The 16425-nt window shown below is 49.4% G+C and overlaps 1 protein-coding gene across 1 annotated transcript; it reads right to left on the minus strand.

Moving 5' to 3' along the window:
- Positions 1-9893: 9893 nt before the first annotated feature.
- FBXO39 (F-box protein 39) lies at positions 9894-15930 on the minus strand. Its single transcript, XM_065897739.1, has 4 exons — positions 15837-15930; positions 11630-12735; positions 10565-10741; positions 9894-10235 (listed from the first exon to the last, which is right to left on the minus strand). Exons 2-4 carry the CDS (start codon positions 12653-12655, stop codon positions 10107-10109), a joined length of 1332 nt encoding a protein of 443 aa, XP_065753811.1. The 5' UTR covers positions 12656-12735; positions 15837-15930; the 3' UTR covers positions 9894-10106.
- Between the last annotated feature and the right edge of the window lie 495 nt (positions 15931-16425).

The raw sequence follows: 16425 nt of genomic DNA on the forward strand, positions 1-16425 counted from the left end.
TTTCATAAAACATAAAAATATTGAATCACTATGTTGTACACCTGAAACAAATATTGTATGTAAATTATAATTCCATTTAAAAAATAAAGATATACAGTCCGGGGCTAATACAACAGGTTGAAAAGTCCTCAAAGCACAGGCTCCTTACCATACCATCCTAGTGTAGCTCCACCATCCCCATGGTCTAGGTCTAGAGTCTGGGTCCAGGCAGGAAGAAAGAAGAAAGGCAAAGACTTTTGGAAAGATGGGGGAAATCGTCACTCAATCATTTTCTGTGTTCTGTGGTTCAGAAGAGTGTCCTGGTTGACAAAACCTGTTCTAAAAGACCAAGAAGCCAGAAGCATGGCAACGTCTCTTGGAAGGGCCAAACTGGTCCATGATCCTCATCTCCAAATACTGAAGTCACTCACACAAATGCAACGACCTGAGATCAATTATCTAACTGGCTGAGCTTAGGCCACATGTGTGCTTTGTCAAACACAATCTTATGGGATAATTGTGGTTAAGCAAAAATTGGAGGGAGAGCTCCTTTGCCCACAGCAGGATGTCTGAGAACACAGCTTCACCAACAGTCTCTCTCTGTAGCGTTCCCCAGGGGAGCCCAGGGAGCACAGTTTGAAAACAACTTAACCATCATCCTCATTGTACAGATGGGAAAACTGAGGCCTGGGAAGAGGCAGGGGTGTGCACCAGGTGATCTGGGGCAGAGGTGGCAAGGGATCACAGGCTCCAGCTCTTATGAAGAGCTCTCCCATCCAGCAAAAGAGCTTTACAATTTGTAACGCGTTTTCACTGACAGGATCTCAAATGATGAAATGAGGGCACAGAAGCAGGAATTGACTCGCCAGAGGGCACATGGTTAATGAGTGACCGAGGCTTACTTGGACCTCGGGCTTCCAGATCCTGAAACCAGAATCTGTTGCCTAAAAGTATTTTTTACTTCAAAATTCATCTATAAATTTTTGCAAGCCTTTAAAAAATGTAAAAATTAGGAAGAATCTCACCTACTCCCTTGAAGCGGGAGGATTTGCTTGTTCATCTAACTGTAGCTGGGTTGTCACGTTCTCCATAGAGAAGCTACTATAGACCTCGATGCCTCCAGCAATGCCCCCTGCACAGGGAAACCCACTGAATCTTCGGCCAGTCAGCACAGGTATACTCATATCTTTTGCACATCATTGGTGTGTGTGTGTTGGGTGGGGTACGGTTATTTGTTCAGTAACATCAAATACTTGCTGGGCTCCAATTTACAGTGTCAGGGACTGTGTTAGGCACTGAGATTAGAGATGAATTAGACAGAGCTTCCTGTCCTCGTGGAGCTCAATCCAGAGGCAGACGGTACAGTTAAACCACAAAGTCATTTTAGATAGTGGAAAGTGTGGTGATGGAAATACGATGATGAGATACCAGTGACAGGACGGGCTGCCACTTTAGATTGAGTGATGGGAGAAGGCCTTTCGGATGAGCTGAGATAAAGGTGAACAACAAGAAGGTGGCAGTCATGTGAGTATCTGGGGAAAACAATCTCATCTGGCCTTTTTAGTGAACAGAGAAAAGGCCAATGTGGCTGGAGAAAAGGGGAAGGTTGTAGAAGAGCCCCGGGAGGTGGACTGGGGTAACATCATGTAAGACCCTGTAGACCACGGTCAAGTTCAAGTTCTGGAGAAAGGCAGGTAATTAGGCACGGGCGACCTAGGTGGGGCTTCCCAGGAGGCAGCTGAAGAGCGGTCCAGGTCCATCCATTGAAATGCTCCCGCGAGTGGGGGCGCGGCCCGAAGCTTTGGCTTTAGCCAATCAGAGCCTGGGGGCGGGGCCAGAGCCAGCAGCTAGCCAGCGACCCCTGCGGCCTACCTGTTCCTCGTCGCTTCTAACTCTCACCTCCTCAAATGAGACTGGTTGTTCTCCGGTTTCCTCGACCACCACGAAAGGAAACCCTGGTCTTCAGCGTCCGGGCCCCTGAAGGAAGCAGGCGGACGCTGGCTCCCACCCTCCGGGATCGCTTTCCCCGGTGTCTGGTCTTGTCTGCGGTGGGGGGTCGAGGCGGCGGCCGGGGGCGTAGCAGGGAGCTTGATGAGCCCCAGCGCCAGAGGGGCCGCAGAAGCCCGAGGTGGGAGGCCACGGGACAGCCCTGTGGCCTGACCCTCGCAGGAGAGACCTGCAGCTTGCTTTTTTCGCTTAGTACGTCTCGAAGGGTGTCCACGTGGAGACATGAAGACCCACCTCCGTCTTTAAATTGCTGCATGATGCAGAATTACCAGTGCTTAAGTCACCCACTCCCAAGCTAATGGACTCTTTAGTTGATTTTACTTTTCTGCTATAACTAATGGTCCTTCAGGAAACATCTTTGTCATTCTTCTTGTACCTGTATTTCTCTAAAGTTGTCTAACTCCTCAGTCACAGGCAGGCCATCAGTTACATAGGTGAGTGACAAAGCTAGGCTGTGACTTAGAAGGTTTCCCCTGGGGAGGAGGGGAAGGGGGTTGGATAAATTCCCTAGGAATGGTTGTGGCCGACAAAGCACAAAGGCCTTGGGGTTAGACATGCTTTTGCTTTCCAGTGTTGATAGTTACTTATTGAAGACTGGTAGGCGAGACCCCCAGCCCCCCGGGGCCTTATTTTCCTCGTCTGTGAAGAGGGGACACTGGGGTGGTGGTGAGAGGGGCTGGTAAAGTGATTTATAAGGTCTGTTGCACTGAGAAGGCCTTATATTACCAGCCTGTGGTCTAAAAGTCACGAGAGAGTTGACTAAAATAATTGCACAGTTGTATCGGTGCCATAAACGTGTGTTCTTATTGATGGCTTAAAAAAGAAAAAAGACATATTTGCCTTATTACTCAGTAAGGTGGGCAAAACAAAACATTTTACTTTGGAGTTTGGGCAGAGAGCGTGGTGAGAAGCGGATCGTGGCCTTCTCCTGTGGGGCCCTCCATCCAGGTCCTCGGGCCTTCGGCCAGCAGGTAACCTGAGGGCCGGGGACAGGCTGCCCACTGGCTGGGCCCAGACCTCTCCCCTGCCCCCATCTCCTAGCCAGACCCTGCTGACTGCCTGATCTCTCAGCCCAAAGCTGGGGGCTCAGGTGAAGCCCCCACCCAGCTGCGGCACTTCTGGGAGTTGGGTGGGACAGGGCGAGAACAGTGGCCACACGAACCCCATGGGGGCTGTCAGAACTCTGAGGGCCCGAGAAGGTGGGTCTACCTGGACAACAGCTTGGCCACCCTCAGGCCTTGGAGCTGTGTAGATCCTGGACCTGGGGTGACCACTTTGTCCCAACTGGATGAGACCTCGACCTCCCCTCGTTTGGACACCTTAATGGGCCTGTCAGGTGAGTGGAGCCCTGGTCGACAATGGGTGCCTCACCTGGACCAGACAACATCTGACAAAGGCCTTAATGGGTGAGCAGAGCCCCGGGTGAGGAGGGGTTGAAGGGCAGTGGTTGTCATTTCTACCAGACCTTGATCTCAGGAGATAGAAATGGCAGAATAACAGACCATATTTGGCCAATGGGAAGTGCGCACCACCTTTTGGTTAGAGTTACTGGCTGTTTATAGAAGGCCTGTCTATATAATACGAAAAAGATACTCGCAACTCACCACCCTCCACCCGCACCACTTTTCAAAAGAAAACTTGCCCCATCTAGGCCTTCTAGATGTAAAGAGGTTGCCCACGGATAACAGTTAGAAAATCGCACACCTTGTAAATGCCCATTTGTTTTTTTAAAAAGTCATAGGAAAGGAATGTCTTCTGGAAATGACATTTTGAAATGGAACAGTTAAATCACCTCTAGAGGTGACCTCTAGAGGTGACATCGGGGTGATCCAGGTCCACGTACGTCCCACACATACGTGGGTTAGAGGACATGGAATGGCAGACCTTGAGGAGGAAGGAAAGAAGCTTCTGTGCCAGACTGGTCACACTTGGGAGACATTTCCATGTCATAACCACTGTTCTGTGTGTACAATTATCCCTCACTGCTGTATAAATAGTTGACAATGCTAAGTACTTTTCTGAAGTATCTAGTGGATGTTCTGAAGCGCCTGATATATGTTAAAAGTAGAGGTAGTAAAAAGACATTTTGAAAGTATCTTTTTGTTAAGATTCATATGAAATATTGTTATTTTAGGGGGGAAGGGATTGGCCAAACCACCTTTCTGAACAGTACGCACTGTGGCTGTGCGCTGGCTCGAGAGGGAGGGATGTGTGTGGATGTGTTCATATTTACATTTTGAGGCTGACCACTGATGTGTGTGTATCTCTTTCGGCTGTACTATAGAGATACATTGCTGAGTAATTCAATGGAAACATATTTCCTTGCTAATATTTTAATAGTATACATTGGATAATGAATTCTCTTAGAAGCATTATACTTTGTGTACTCTGTTGCTTTATCTCTCATTTTTTTTGGTGGGGGGAGGGTCGCCAAGCCACGTGGCACGCAGAGATCTTAGTTCCCCACCTAGGGATTGAACCTGTGCCCCCCGCAGGAGAAGCATGGAGTCTTAACCACTGGACCACTAGGGAAGTCCCTATATCTCATTTTTAATTGAACATTAAGGGAATGCAGTATTTTAATCATAACTCTGACAATATCTTTAGCTAGAGGCCTGTTGCCAATTTTGTCTTTTATGAAATGTCTGTCGCCAAGAGAGGCAGGATTACATTTTTTTCTTCTTGATTGAGTTGGTATAGTGTATTCCTGGTTATCAAAATACTCATATATTGAATAGCTTTGGGTCTTTGAAACAGTGAATCTTCATGATGTGTGAAAAAGCATGATACGTAACTAAACAATCTTAATTACATAAAAATGGATGTTTAGTTGTGTAGATACATACATGGGACCTAGAAGGACACGTCGAACTGTAAACTGTGATTATGGGTGACTATTTCTGCTTCTTGTGTTTTTCAGTTTCCCATTATGCACATTAACTTTTAAGAAATATTTTTAAAATCTGTAAACATTTTACTTTGAGACAATTATTTAGGGACTTCCCTGGTGGTGCAGGGGACTCCATGCTCCCAATGCAGGGGGCCAGGGTTCAATCCCTGGTCAGGGAACTAGATCCTACATGCATGCCACAACTAAGAGTTTGCATACCACAACTAAGGAGCTGGCAAGCCGCAACTAAGGAGCTTGCCTGCTGCAACTAAGACCCGGTGCAACCAAATAAATAAATATTTTAAAAAGCAATTATTTACTGTAAACAAAGGTGGACTCACACCTCGACAAGATCTTATTTTAAATCATTCAATGGTGAGTGCCTCTGCTGTGCCTGGCACAGTTCTACGCACGCAGGATACACAATGAACAAAGCAAAAATGTATGCTCTCAAGGGGCTTACACACCACCTGAGCATTTGAGATTTTCTGTGTGGCTGTCTAGACTGTTTTTTAAAATCTGTACTTTTGCAAATGTAGAGGAATAGGAATCAGATTAATTTTCTAAACACCACCCAGGGAAGGAGGCAATCTCTGTGTGTGATATTCATCCAGTGAACTAATACAATTCTGTGGCCTCCAACTGCAAATCAAATTTTCTGTAGGTCCCCTCTCTGGAATAGCTGTTAGGGTCACTTGTATAAAGGGGTAAGTATCCATCAAAGAAGCGGACTATTTTGTGTTAATAAAAGATTGTTTCTATCAAGTTACCGCTGGTGACGTTTTTTTCTGAAACAATGACATCATCCTAAAAACATCATAACGATGAATTCATATTGTTCTGTTTTACTCAAATACTTGGTTCTTAAGTTCTTAAGAGATCTGTTGGCAGCATTTCTAAGCTAAACACAGTAAAATAAAAGTTTTCATTGATCCTCTCCTCCACACGCTCCTGTGCTAAGTGGAATTACAGTATGATTGACTCCAAATCTTTTTGCTGTGGGAGGCGATATGTGGTAAGTAAGAGAATGGCTTTGGAGCTGCGTTGGGTTTGAGGCTCACTTCCAAAGCTTCCTAAGCGTGTGACCTTGAGCAGGTTCATCTTGCTAAGCCTCAGTTTTCTTCTCTCTCTAAAAGAGGGATATAACAGTCTCTACCTTCAAGAGCTGTAGTGAGGATTAAATGAAACTGTGAATTAATACCTATCACATAGTAAATACTCAACCAGTGATCACTTATCTGTCCGGCATGGACTGAGGAGGGATGGGGAGGGGAACTGGGCTCTTCCCGTTTTATCCTTAGGGTTGGGAGAAAGAGTTCTGGGTTCTGAATCAGAAAACCATAGTACTGGTTCTGCCACGAAATGGCTGTATGACTTTGGGCAAGTGACCTTCCTTTGCTGAGTCTGTTTCCTCATTTATTAAACAAGATAAAAGCCAACATTTGTTGAACGTCCAAGGGATAGGCTTATGTGTGGTATTGCATGTTTTAAATCATCGATCCCTCACAGCAGACCCGGGTGGGAGGCGCTATTATTTTTCCATGCACAAACAGAGCTGTTAACACTTGGAGGGACAGGGAATACTTGCCAAAGGGCACACAGCAAGTGAGGGGCAGCTCAGAACTCAAACCCAGGCAGCCTGGCTTGGAAGCCCAGGCTGAGGAATGTGGCCATTCACACCAGGTTCAGTGTCACACACCCCATCCCAGCATTATTAGTCTTTCAGGGACCTTAGTGATACACTGTTCAGCGTTTCCCATTTGACAGATAGCAGAAACTAAGACCTGAGCAGGATAAAGAACTTATGCAGGGTCACACAAATTAGTGGCCTAAGTGGACCAAGAACCCAAGTCTCAGAACGCTTCCAGCCCAGAGAGTCAGAGGTCCGCCCCTGAAAGTCTTTTCAAAAACGAAAAACGGCACTTTCATTGTCAGTTTGCCTGGGGTAACTGTTTACACCTTAGTCTGATCACAGCCCTACTTTCCTCCTATTTTCGTAAATTCTGAGGAGCTGACCCCAGTCACTTGGTGGCCGGGGCTTCATCAGCCCCAACAGCTGAGAGGAGGCACTGGGGAGTCAGAATGTGTTTCCTGCTCATCCATACAAGACAGGACGTGCCAGTTTCTTCTGCACGTTTCTGCAAAGAACTGTGTGCTCTCTGTGGACCCTCAGCAGGGGGAGGCGTGTGGGAGCAGCCCTCCGGCCTCTTGCCCTGCACTGGAGGACAGGCATGGATAAGCTGTCACCCAGCCAGGCTACAGGTCTGTGTCTCCACCTACCACTGCGCCTCTGAATGCGGTAAATTAAAAAGTGGATACCTGTTAAAAATCCGTGGGTTCGGAAACCTCGTGTGCTCTGCACGTTCCCACTAGGACTCTCCCGGGCTTGTTGCTGTTTCGATTCCTCGGGGAACAGGAAGGTCTGTGCGGTAGCTCTCTGTGTGGTCAGGGGTATCTTTGAGGGTCCTTGAGACATTTTTTCAAGAGATCCACTAATAGCAAGACGTTACGTGCCTTTTTCACTTTAATTCTCTCTGGAGTTTTGCAGAGGCTCCCCGCACGGCGTCTGACGTTACGACAGACCACAGAAACCCGGATGAGAACCCAGCTGTCTGCTATTAAGCGGGATGTGCAAGAGATTTGCAAAACTGGAAGACAAATCCACTCTTTTACTGTTACTTCTGTTAACATGTTTTCCATAAAAGAGTCCTCTATGCTTAGATCCTGTGTTTGGGGACGAAAGGAAACTAACCAGAACTGGTCCACAGCATGAATAGATCATTACACCAATCAATCAATCAGTCAGTCTCCCAGGTGGTCTGCACTCCAGCTGAGCCTTCCCTCTCCCCTAAAGCAAGCTGCCTCATCTCTGGTCCACAGGCACTAGATGGCTCCCAAGGGCCCTTCTGGTTTCAGCAACTAAGACCTGGGAGCTCTCCTTAGATTATAACCAAGCAGGACCCTATGGGGCCTTTCTGGGACAGATACCCCTTACCCTCTGCCACCTCTTGTCTGTAGAAAAACTTTAGCCAAAGAATAAATTTAATCAGACAAGAAAATGCAGAAAGAAATGCAAACAGTCAAAGAAGACAAAATAATCATAGTTTAACCATTAAGGAAAGTCAAGGACATTTAGCTCCTCCTCAAGGGCTACAGATACTATTCTGAGCCATATCCTTTGAGCTGTTTTACAGATACTGAAACCTCCACCAGGTGGAAGAAGTTACCTACATGATGACCAGACTGTGGCCATGACATGAGCTGCTCCATCTTGCACAATTCCAAGAACTGGCCTCAAGGAAATGGGAACAAAGCGACCCTGGAACTGAAGATTAACTGCACTTAAAACAATCAAGATGAGGCTGATCAGACCTCTGCATGACCAATTTCAAGGTGACTGTTGGAGCTGACTGTGCTGTTCTGCACGTAGCCCCCCACCCACCTGTGCACCCCTAAAACTCCCCTTTAAAAGCTCTTGCCCCCGATCAACAGTGGGGAGCTGGTTCTTTGGGACATGAGTCCACCTTCTCCCCGGGATTGCTGGCTTCCTCAACAAAGCTATCTTTCCTTTTACCCAACACTTGTCTCTCAGTATTGGATTCCTGAGTGACAAGCAGCAGAACCCGAGTTTGGTAACAAGATAGGGACTCCACACCACTTGCCAGTGTTGATCTTTTCTGAATGTTCATGAAACAGGAACCATAGTCACCCAACAGCATTGCAGGGACATTCAGATATGACAGTGAATGTGGAAATCCTGTGAAAATTGAAAAGCACTGGATAAATATGAACTTGAACAAAGACCTGAAAAGCTAAGCATAAATATGGACACAACATACAAAAGATAAGATAAAATTGCAAGTGAGACACTTGTCAAAATGTTCTGAGATATATTCATTTTTATCTATTGGAAACCCCCCCTATAAGCAACTATATGCACAAAAATCTCAAAAGACCAAAAGCAATCTATGTCAATGGCATGGGCTCAGGAATTTACTCTTATTCCCCGTTTAAAACCCATCAGATTTCCCTGTGACTATAAAAAAAACACATGGTCTTTGTAGAAAATTTGAGAGATAGGGGAAAGCATGAAAAGGGAAATAAAAATCACCCATAATCCCACCACCCAGAGATAACTATTAAGATTTTTGGTATATCTCTTCTATGCTTAAAAAAACCCCTGTAGAGCTTCCCTGGTGGCACAGTGGTTGAGAGTCTGCCTGCCGATGCAGGGGACGCGGGTTCGTGCCCCGGTCCGGGAAGATCCCACATGCCTCAGAGCAGCTGGGCCCGTGAGCCATGGCCGCTAAGCCTGCGCGTCCGGAGCCTGTGCTCCGCAATGGGAGAGGCCACAACAGTGGGAGGCCCGCGTACTGCAAAAAACCCCACAAACCTGTGTTTGTGTTTTTACATGATCGGTATCACGCTAAACACAGTTTCACTTAACATCACATTAGGAATAGTTCTCCAGGACATTACAGATTCTTTGTGAATATGAGTGTAAAGGCCACTTCTGGTTCAGCCCCACATGAGAACTGAACGTTTGTAGCAGGCTGGGCGCCATGCTGCCTGGATGGCGAATAAAGGAGACCCCAGAAAAGCAGATGTGGGAGACCCGAGTCCACAACACTGATAAATTAGGGGCTGATCTCCTGTGGGAGGGAGTTCCCGCTCTGAGCAGGCTCCTTCTAAACGAGGGAATTTCCCTGCTTCACTCTAGGATGTGCTGGTGAATTTCTTTCATCTGAGATCAGGCCTGGCCAGCGTCAGTGGCAGAAGGCTCTCATGTGAAGGTCAGCCAGGATAGAAAGTGTTTCTGAACTGACACTGACAGTCCGTGGAAAATGCAGCTCCATTTGCTCGCTGACTACTTACACCTTTTCCGGAGGGAGATTAGCAAGAGTCAGGGTCCCCGAGTAAGACACTGCTCCAAGCGGCTTTGGGCTTATCAGTTCTGTGGCTCAGTGAGGGTCAGAAAGCAAAACCAAATGACAAAAAAAAAGAAATCACACCCAGATAGTTGGTAAAGATAGCATTTTAAAGTCACCTGGGGTCTTCACATGACCAGAAGTCCCAGCCGTTGCTGGGGTGTCATGTTGGTATGAAACTAGCAAAGAGGAGAGAGAGGAGAAAGAGGGCTGAGGGTAAGGGATGCCCAAAGTGTCATTCTGTGAGGCTCGGATTGTCAAGTTCAAAGTGCTCTTGGCTTTCTTCCTCTGGAGAGCGCTCCTTACGTCATGCAGTAAGCGACGGAAAAATAGTTAAACTCTGAATCGATCAGCTTTCTGTACTTCCTGTAAATATGCCGCAGTGTCCTGTCCTCTTCAGGCGTCTCATATCTGTTTGTATAAATTCTCACCTGTGCCGATAGACAAACACACACACACACACACACACACACAGTGGCTACATCACCCAGACCCCAAAGACAATCTGAATGATGTACACGTAAAATTGTTGGCAGAACCAGGAAAAGCCCAAGCCCAACTAAGGATGAAAGCTCCAGATTCCCTTCCGTGAAATTGTTAACTTCCAATGGACGGACTTGTGAGACATCCACCCCCCATGCCCTGCCTCACTCCTGACCTTCATCCCAGAGCAGGAACGCTGGGGCTGGACGCCTGCCCGCCCAGGGGCCTGGATGCCCTTGCCCGATCCCCGTGGAACCCACCCCGGGCGGGCTCTTACCTTGAGTGTACGCAGGGCACACCGCCCTTCTTCCTGACTCTTCAGGATCTGCTCCACAAAGTTAACATCAAGGAAAGCCCAGATGTTGAAGTAAAACAACTCCCTGCAGGATAAGATGAGGAGGTGCAGCTCCTCCTCCAGAGACTCATGGTTGTTGTTGAACTCAAAACTTAGTTTCTGGAAAAGCACCAAAGGGGAAGACGGATGTGGACAGAGATGCTGGGACTGTTTGGTTCATTTCATAACACTTTCATGACCTGGCTTTGGCCTGGTAGCCCATGGTGGTTCAAGTGCTTTAGATGAGGGGCACTGGACAAGCAGTTGTCGGAAGAAGGGATTTGGGAATGAAAGTGATCTCATCCAAATTTATGAGACTTGGAGTTTCAAGGCAATGTGTCTGGAGTCTGGAGACTAAAGTGGTGGTCCTGGCCCTGCGATGGACTAGCCAGGTGGCCATGGGCAGCACCGAATGGCTATGATGTCTGCCTGCCCACTTCAGGGCTGTGTGAGCGTAAATGAGCTCTTAGCACTTTGTCATCCCTCACTGTTAGTAGTGGTACTTATACGCTTGAGTATCAATCCTCACAGCCTTCTGAGAGAGGTCTTCGGTGGGGGGGACAAAATGATCCCGATTTTATAGATGGGGAGCTGCCCACACCTCTGAGCTCTTCTGTAACTTGGGTCAAATTTGGCTTTTTGTCTGGTTTGGAGTCACACCGGGTCCTGTGTGCTGCTGTGACTGGGTGGAGAAGTAGAAGAAGCTGCTGACCTGTTTCTCACCTGTAGAGGCACCTGCGTGCTCAGGCCTCACAGCTCCGAGCCAGGGATATAGGAGCTCTCCTTGGTTGACAGACAATCAGGAATTGGTTCCACGTCTAGGAAGTGAGCAGTAGCTTTTGTCCTCTGCCGCGGTCTTGGGGACCGGGAGAGACTTAGTTTGGTGACGTTTCCCGGAACCTCAATTTGACCTTGAGTGAGTGCATGCAAGCCCAGCCAAGAGCAGGCAGCAGGAACCTGAGGGGCAGCCACTCCTCACAAGCCTCCCAGCCCTCAGCTCATACCTACCTGCAGAGTGTGTCGGAAGGTGGGCAGGAGATCCGTCAGAGTGGGCTTCATGGACCAGTCGGGGTTGCTGAAAGAGCAGTTTCTCAGACTGATGCTCCTGATCGGGATCTCCTGTAGGAGGATCCGGGCCAAGCGCTCATACTTCACGACTTTGTCAAAGATGAAGTTGACTTTCAGCTTGGTGGCGTACCTGGCCAGCTTGGCCCAGGACATGCCCCAGACGACCTGCCCGTGGGGGTCATGAGCGTGGCACTTGATGTTCATGCTCCAGAGGGTGCCGGCATTGTTCTCACCCAAGTTCTCCAGCAGCTCATCGGAGATGCAGTTGTAGTTGAGGGTCAGGGACACCAGGTTGCGGAACGTGGCCATGGTCTGGTTGAACTGGGGGCTGCTGTAGACAGCGAGGCGGTGGCTGAAGTAGTCCTCGATGTTGAGCTCTGACACCGCACTCTCTGTCCTTAAGTAGCTCAGGGAGTTGAGGATGTGGCAGCCCTGCTCCACGGTGAGCCTAGCCCCTTTTAGGTTGAGATGATCCAGGTGTTTGCCTATTTTCTTCAAGAAGGAGCTCAAGCTTTTCAAGAACAAGCTTCTGATGCTGTTCCTCCAGACCAGGCGGTCCAGTTCCAGGTACTGGATGGAGAGGGATTTCAGGCGGTTGTTTCTCTTGCCCAGACACGAGAGAAGGCCTTGCATGGTGACCTGGAACTTCCTGGTCAGGACAACGCTGTAAGGAGTCAGGAATTTGATCTCCAGGTGCTCCAGATAACGACCAAATTTCTTAACATACCAAACAGCCGACTCAAATTCGTACGCGTGTACCCTGGAATGTCTCCCACTAAACGTGATGGCCCTGTATCGCCAGAGGTCAGCCGAATACATCATCTGGTTCCACCTTCTGCAGACAAGGGCTGCTCTGGACCTGTCCTTGTCTCCCAGCCACCAGAAAATACGATGTAGGCACACATCGGGCAGGGTGGCCCAGCAGCTCTGGTCTTGAGGCTGGATCAGTTGGCCTTCTTCGTCCATCAAGGAACCGGGATGTCCACTGCAGCTGTGTGGTAGGCAAGGCTTCCAAAAATGAGGAAAGAAAAGCAATCACTTGTTTTCTGTGGGGAGTAAAAAGGAAGAACCATTACCTGCCAAACACATATTAAACCCAATGGAACAAACCTGCACTATGGCCCCACGTGTAGGTACTGGGCTGGTGCAGTGGGTGCAATGATAAATCCACCACACCGTGCGCACCTGCAAGGAGTCACAGCCTATCAGAGGTCTATCAGGGACATAGACCAGGACTCAGTGACAGCACTGTGGGAGACATGAAAAACCTCAGGCATGTTCATGGTGCAGGGTGGCACAAACGGGGGTATTAGTTCTGTCTGTGTAAGAAGAAGTAGAGAGGGCTGCTCAGAGGAGGTGGCATCTGAGCTGGGTTTTGCAGGGGGAGTAGGATTTGCAAGGCAGACAGGTTGGTGGTGGAGGAACTGGTATATTCCAGGCAGAGGGAACAAGATGGGCAAAGCCACAGAACTGTGAGTATGCGTGATGTGTTCACATTCACGGAACTAAAAATTGCTTGGAGCTTAACTTGTGAGGGTCAGGGAGTGATGGAACTGGAGCTGGAGCAGTGGGAAGTGCTGGTTCAAGGGCATCATTCAAGATGTTCTGAATGATGTGATAAAGGCTGTGTCCTACAGCCAGGGATTCTCACTGTCCCCTCGCCCTAAGACTTTGGAATTCTGACATCTTCTCTGGATGAGAATCAGTGTCTGTGTTGAGCAACATTGCTGATGGCTGTGTTTATATTCAAAAGGTGCAGTAGCAGAGCAAAGGTGGAGAACCTCAGCTGAGGTCAGGGCAGGTCGAAGGATCACACGCCCAGAAGTGACGTGGTCAGTCTTGAGGTCAAGAAAGAATACTCTGTGGGAATGGAGGAAGGATGGTCCATAGTAGAGGCCAGGCTTGAAGCCTGGGACTAGGGTGGCATTATAGTGGGAATCGGGGTGGGTAGTGAGTCCTTTGGCAGACATGATTTGGTAACTGGTGAACACCTGAACTGGGAGGACTGAAAGGTCTCTGACTTGGCTGTTGGATTGCAGGTGGTATCCCCAACCAGGCTAGGGGGTCCCAGGGGAAGAACTGGGTTAAGGCCCCACCAGATACACTGAGCCCTCGGTCAGACTTTTCATAGCCATCTGCTGTAATCTTCATGGCTTTGCTTTCAATGTTTCCCCTGCCTGAGAACTATCCTCCTTTTCTTTATGTCTCCCAAATCCCCCATTTTTAAAGTTCAAGCCCTACCACTCCATAAAGCTTTTATTGGCTTCTTTACCAGGTAACCCAAGATCATTCATTGTGGTTCACAAAAACTCAGAGTTGGAAGAGATGTGAGAATTGATTTTTTTTTTTTTAACCCGTGGAAACTAGGCACAGAGAGGTGAAGGGGCTTGCCTATGGTCACACAGCAAGTTAGTAACAAGACTCAGGCTAGACCTGGGCTTTCTTACTCTTTCTCTTACACTTTTTTCCTACGTCTACTTTTCAGGCCTTGGGTTCAGAGGGACAAGTTAATCATAATTTTCAGTTCAGGACAGACACTTGTCTGTGCAAGACCTCTCTTTGATTCTATTTATTCATTTATTCCCTTTTAATTCTATGTCCCACTCCATTGCTCCCCACCACAGGCAACTATTCCAGCGTGTTTGATGCGCTGCTTTTTGGTTGTGTGCGCGCTTGCCAAATGTGTGTTCAGTGTCCGTAAGCATCATTCACGTTGCCCTGCGTACGTCTCACACGGCATCTGTCATCTGAATAGACCCAGCGGTGGGTATCCCCTTCTCTCTCTTACCCACTCTCCCTGTGATGGACCCCCAGGCCTCTTCCAGCTCCCCCCAACAGCACAGTGGCAATGAGCACCCTCAAGCAAGCTCCCGTAGGGGACCTATTTGGGGGTCTTCCCCCGTGCCTCTGTCCTCCCTACCCCATGATCACCTACAGAACAGTTTGGCCCCTGACTCCAGCCGGCCCTCCCATCTCCCACCCAGACAGACTTCTACACGGGAACTGGTAGCAGCCTGCCCCCACCCAGGACACAGGGCTCCAGTGGGGTCAGCCGGCTCCCCTTCTCTTTCCCCTCTCGCTCTGTGTCCATCCTTAGTATAATCTTAGTATAATCTAAGCCTTTCTCTCCCAGAAGCCCACACACTCCTTGAGATGAGGGACAGCCTCATCCTTCTTTTGAGGAAGTTCTTAAACATTTAACTAATGAAGAAATAAGATTGTGTCTTCAATCACATATAAACTGCCCGGGGCTAGGGGACTCCACGGCACTTAGTAAGGAGCAAGGCACCTAAGAGATGCTCAAGAAAAGCTAAACCAGGGAATTCCCTGGCGGTCCAGTGGTTAGGACTCCTCACTTCCACTGCAGGGGGCACCAGTTAGATCCCTGTTCAGGGAACTAAGATCCCACAAGCCTCCCAGAGTGGTCAAGGGAAAAGAAAAGAAAAGAAAAAAGCTAAACCAGTTAGAAAGCTAATCGAAGCCCTTTGACCCAGCAAGGTCACAGGGTCTGAAGAATTATACGACACTTTAAGCCATGGGGGGCAGGGGGATTGGAAGAACATCTTTGGTGGGCTGGAAAAGGTGTTGCCAAGTGGTCCAAAAGTCATGTCACCGCCTGGAACCTCCCCTCTTGTAGCTTAGTGGGTTGGATCCTGGTTCTGTCAACTGCGGTATGTGACCTTAGGCAAGTTAATTAATTTATTTATGCCTCAGTCTCCACATCTGTAAATATGGGTAATAATAGTACCTTTCTCCTAGCGTTGGGGGGATTAAACGGGCTGATATACGGAAAGCACCAGAACAGTGCCTGGCACACAGTAAATGTTATACAAGTGCTTGCTGCCATCAGACAGTGGGTGGCAAGGTGCTTCCAAAACATCCCTGTAGGGAAGGTATTTACAAATGGGAGGTTAGGAAAGTGTCCCGGTGAGATGGCGTGCTAGGTGGTGAGTGGGATTCCAACCCAGCCTAAGGACGCTGGAACATAGGCTGGGTTTACCACGTCACACAGCTGCCAAGCCTGGGAGGAAACCTGGGTGTCCGATCACCCGGGGAGGGGAGGTGGCCCAGGAGCCTCGCGGGGGCGGCAGGTGAGGAGGGCAGCCCCGCACCCCGACGCTGGCCTCAGGACGTCCCCGGCCTGCGCCCGCTCGCGTCGCCTTACCCGCCGCTCGCTGCTCGGGCTGCTGGGACCGCGAGCGCCGGCCTGCTGCGCCCGCGCCTCCTCGGCTCCGACGCCACCGGCGGTGGGCTCCGCGCCCGGCCCCGCAGAGGCTAGAGGCCGAGGGGCCGGCCGCCTTTGTGACGCGCCCCCACTTGCCGGGCTCTGCTCAAGCCCGCAGCCGCGGGGCCCAAACCTGGGGCTGCCAGCTCAACCGATCGTGCGCGTGAGGGGCAAGACGGGTCCCCGCGCAGGTGGCCCGGGAAGGCGCCCTGGCCGGGGGGGCCAGAGGCGGGAGGCTGGGCCCCGCGACCCCTGCCCGTCCCTCCTCATGCGAAGAAGAGGTTCTGCCCCCAGACCTGGGGCGCAGGCCCGCGCAGTCGCCACCTTTCCTGTCCTGACCCATCCTCGGGGTCCTGTCCAGTCCCGGGGACCCAGCGTGCGGGGCCTCTCTTTGGGAAACCACTGTTGCTGCCGACCCAAGGAAAGTCTTAAGCAAACCTGACTTCGACAACTTGACAAAGCTTGAGAAATGCCCCACTCTTCCAGTTTCGGGAGGGTGGGGTGTCCTGGG

Source organism: Phocoena phocoena, chromosome 19 (assembly GCF_963924675.1).
Source record: "Phocoena phocoena chromosome 19, mPhoPho1.1, whole genome shotgun sequence".
Taxonomy (NCBI): domain Eukaryota; kingdom Metazoa; phylum Chordata; class Mammalia; order Artiodactyla; family Phocoenidae; genus Phocoena; species Phocoena phocoena.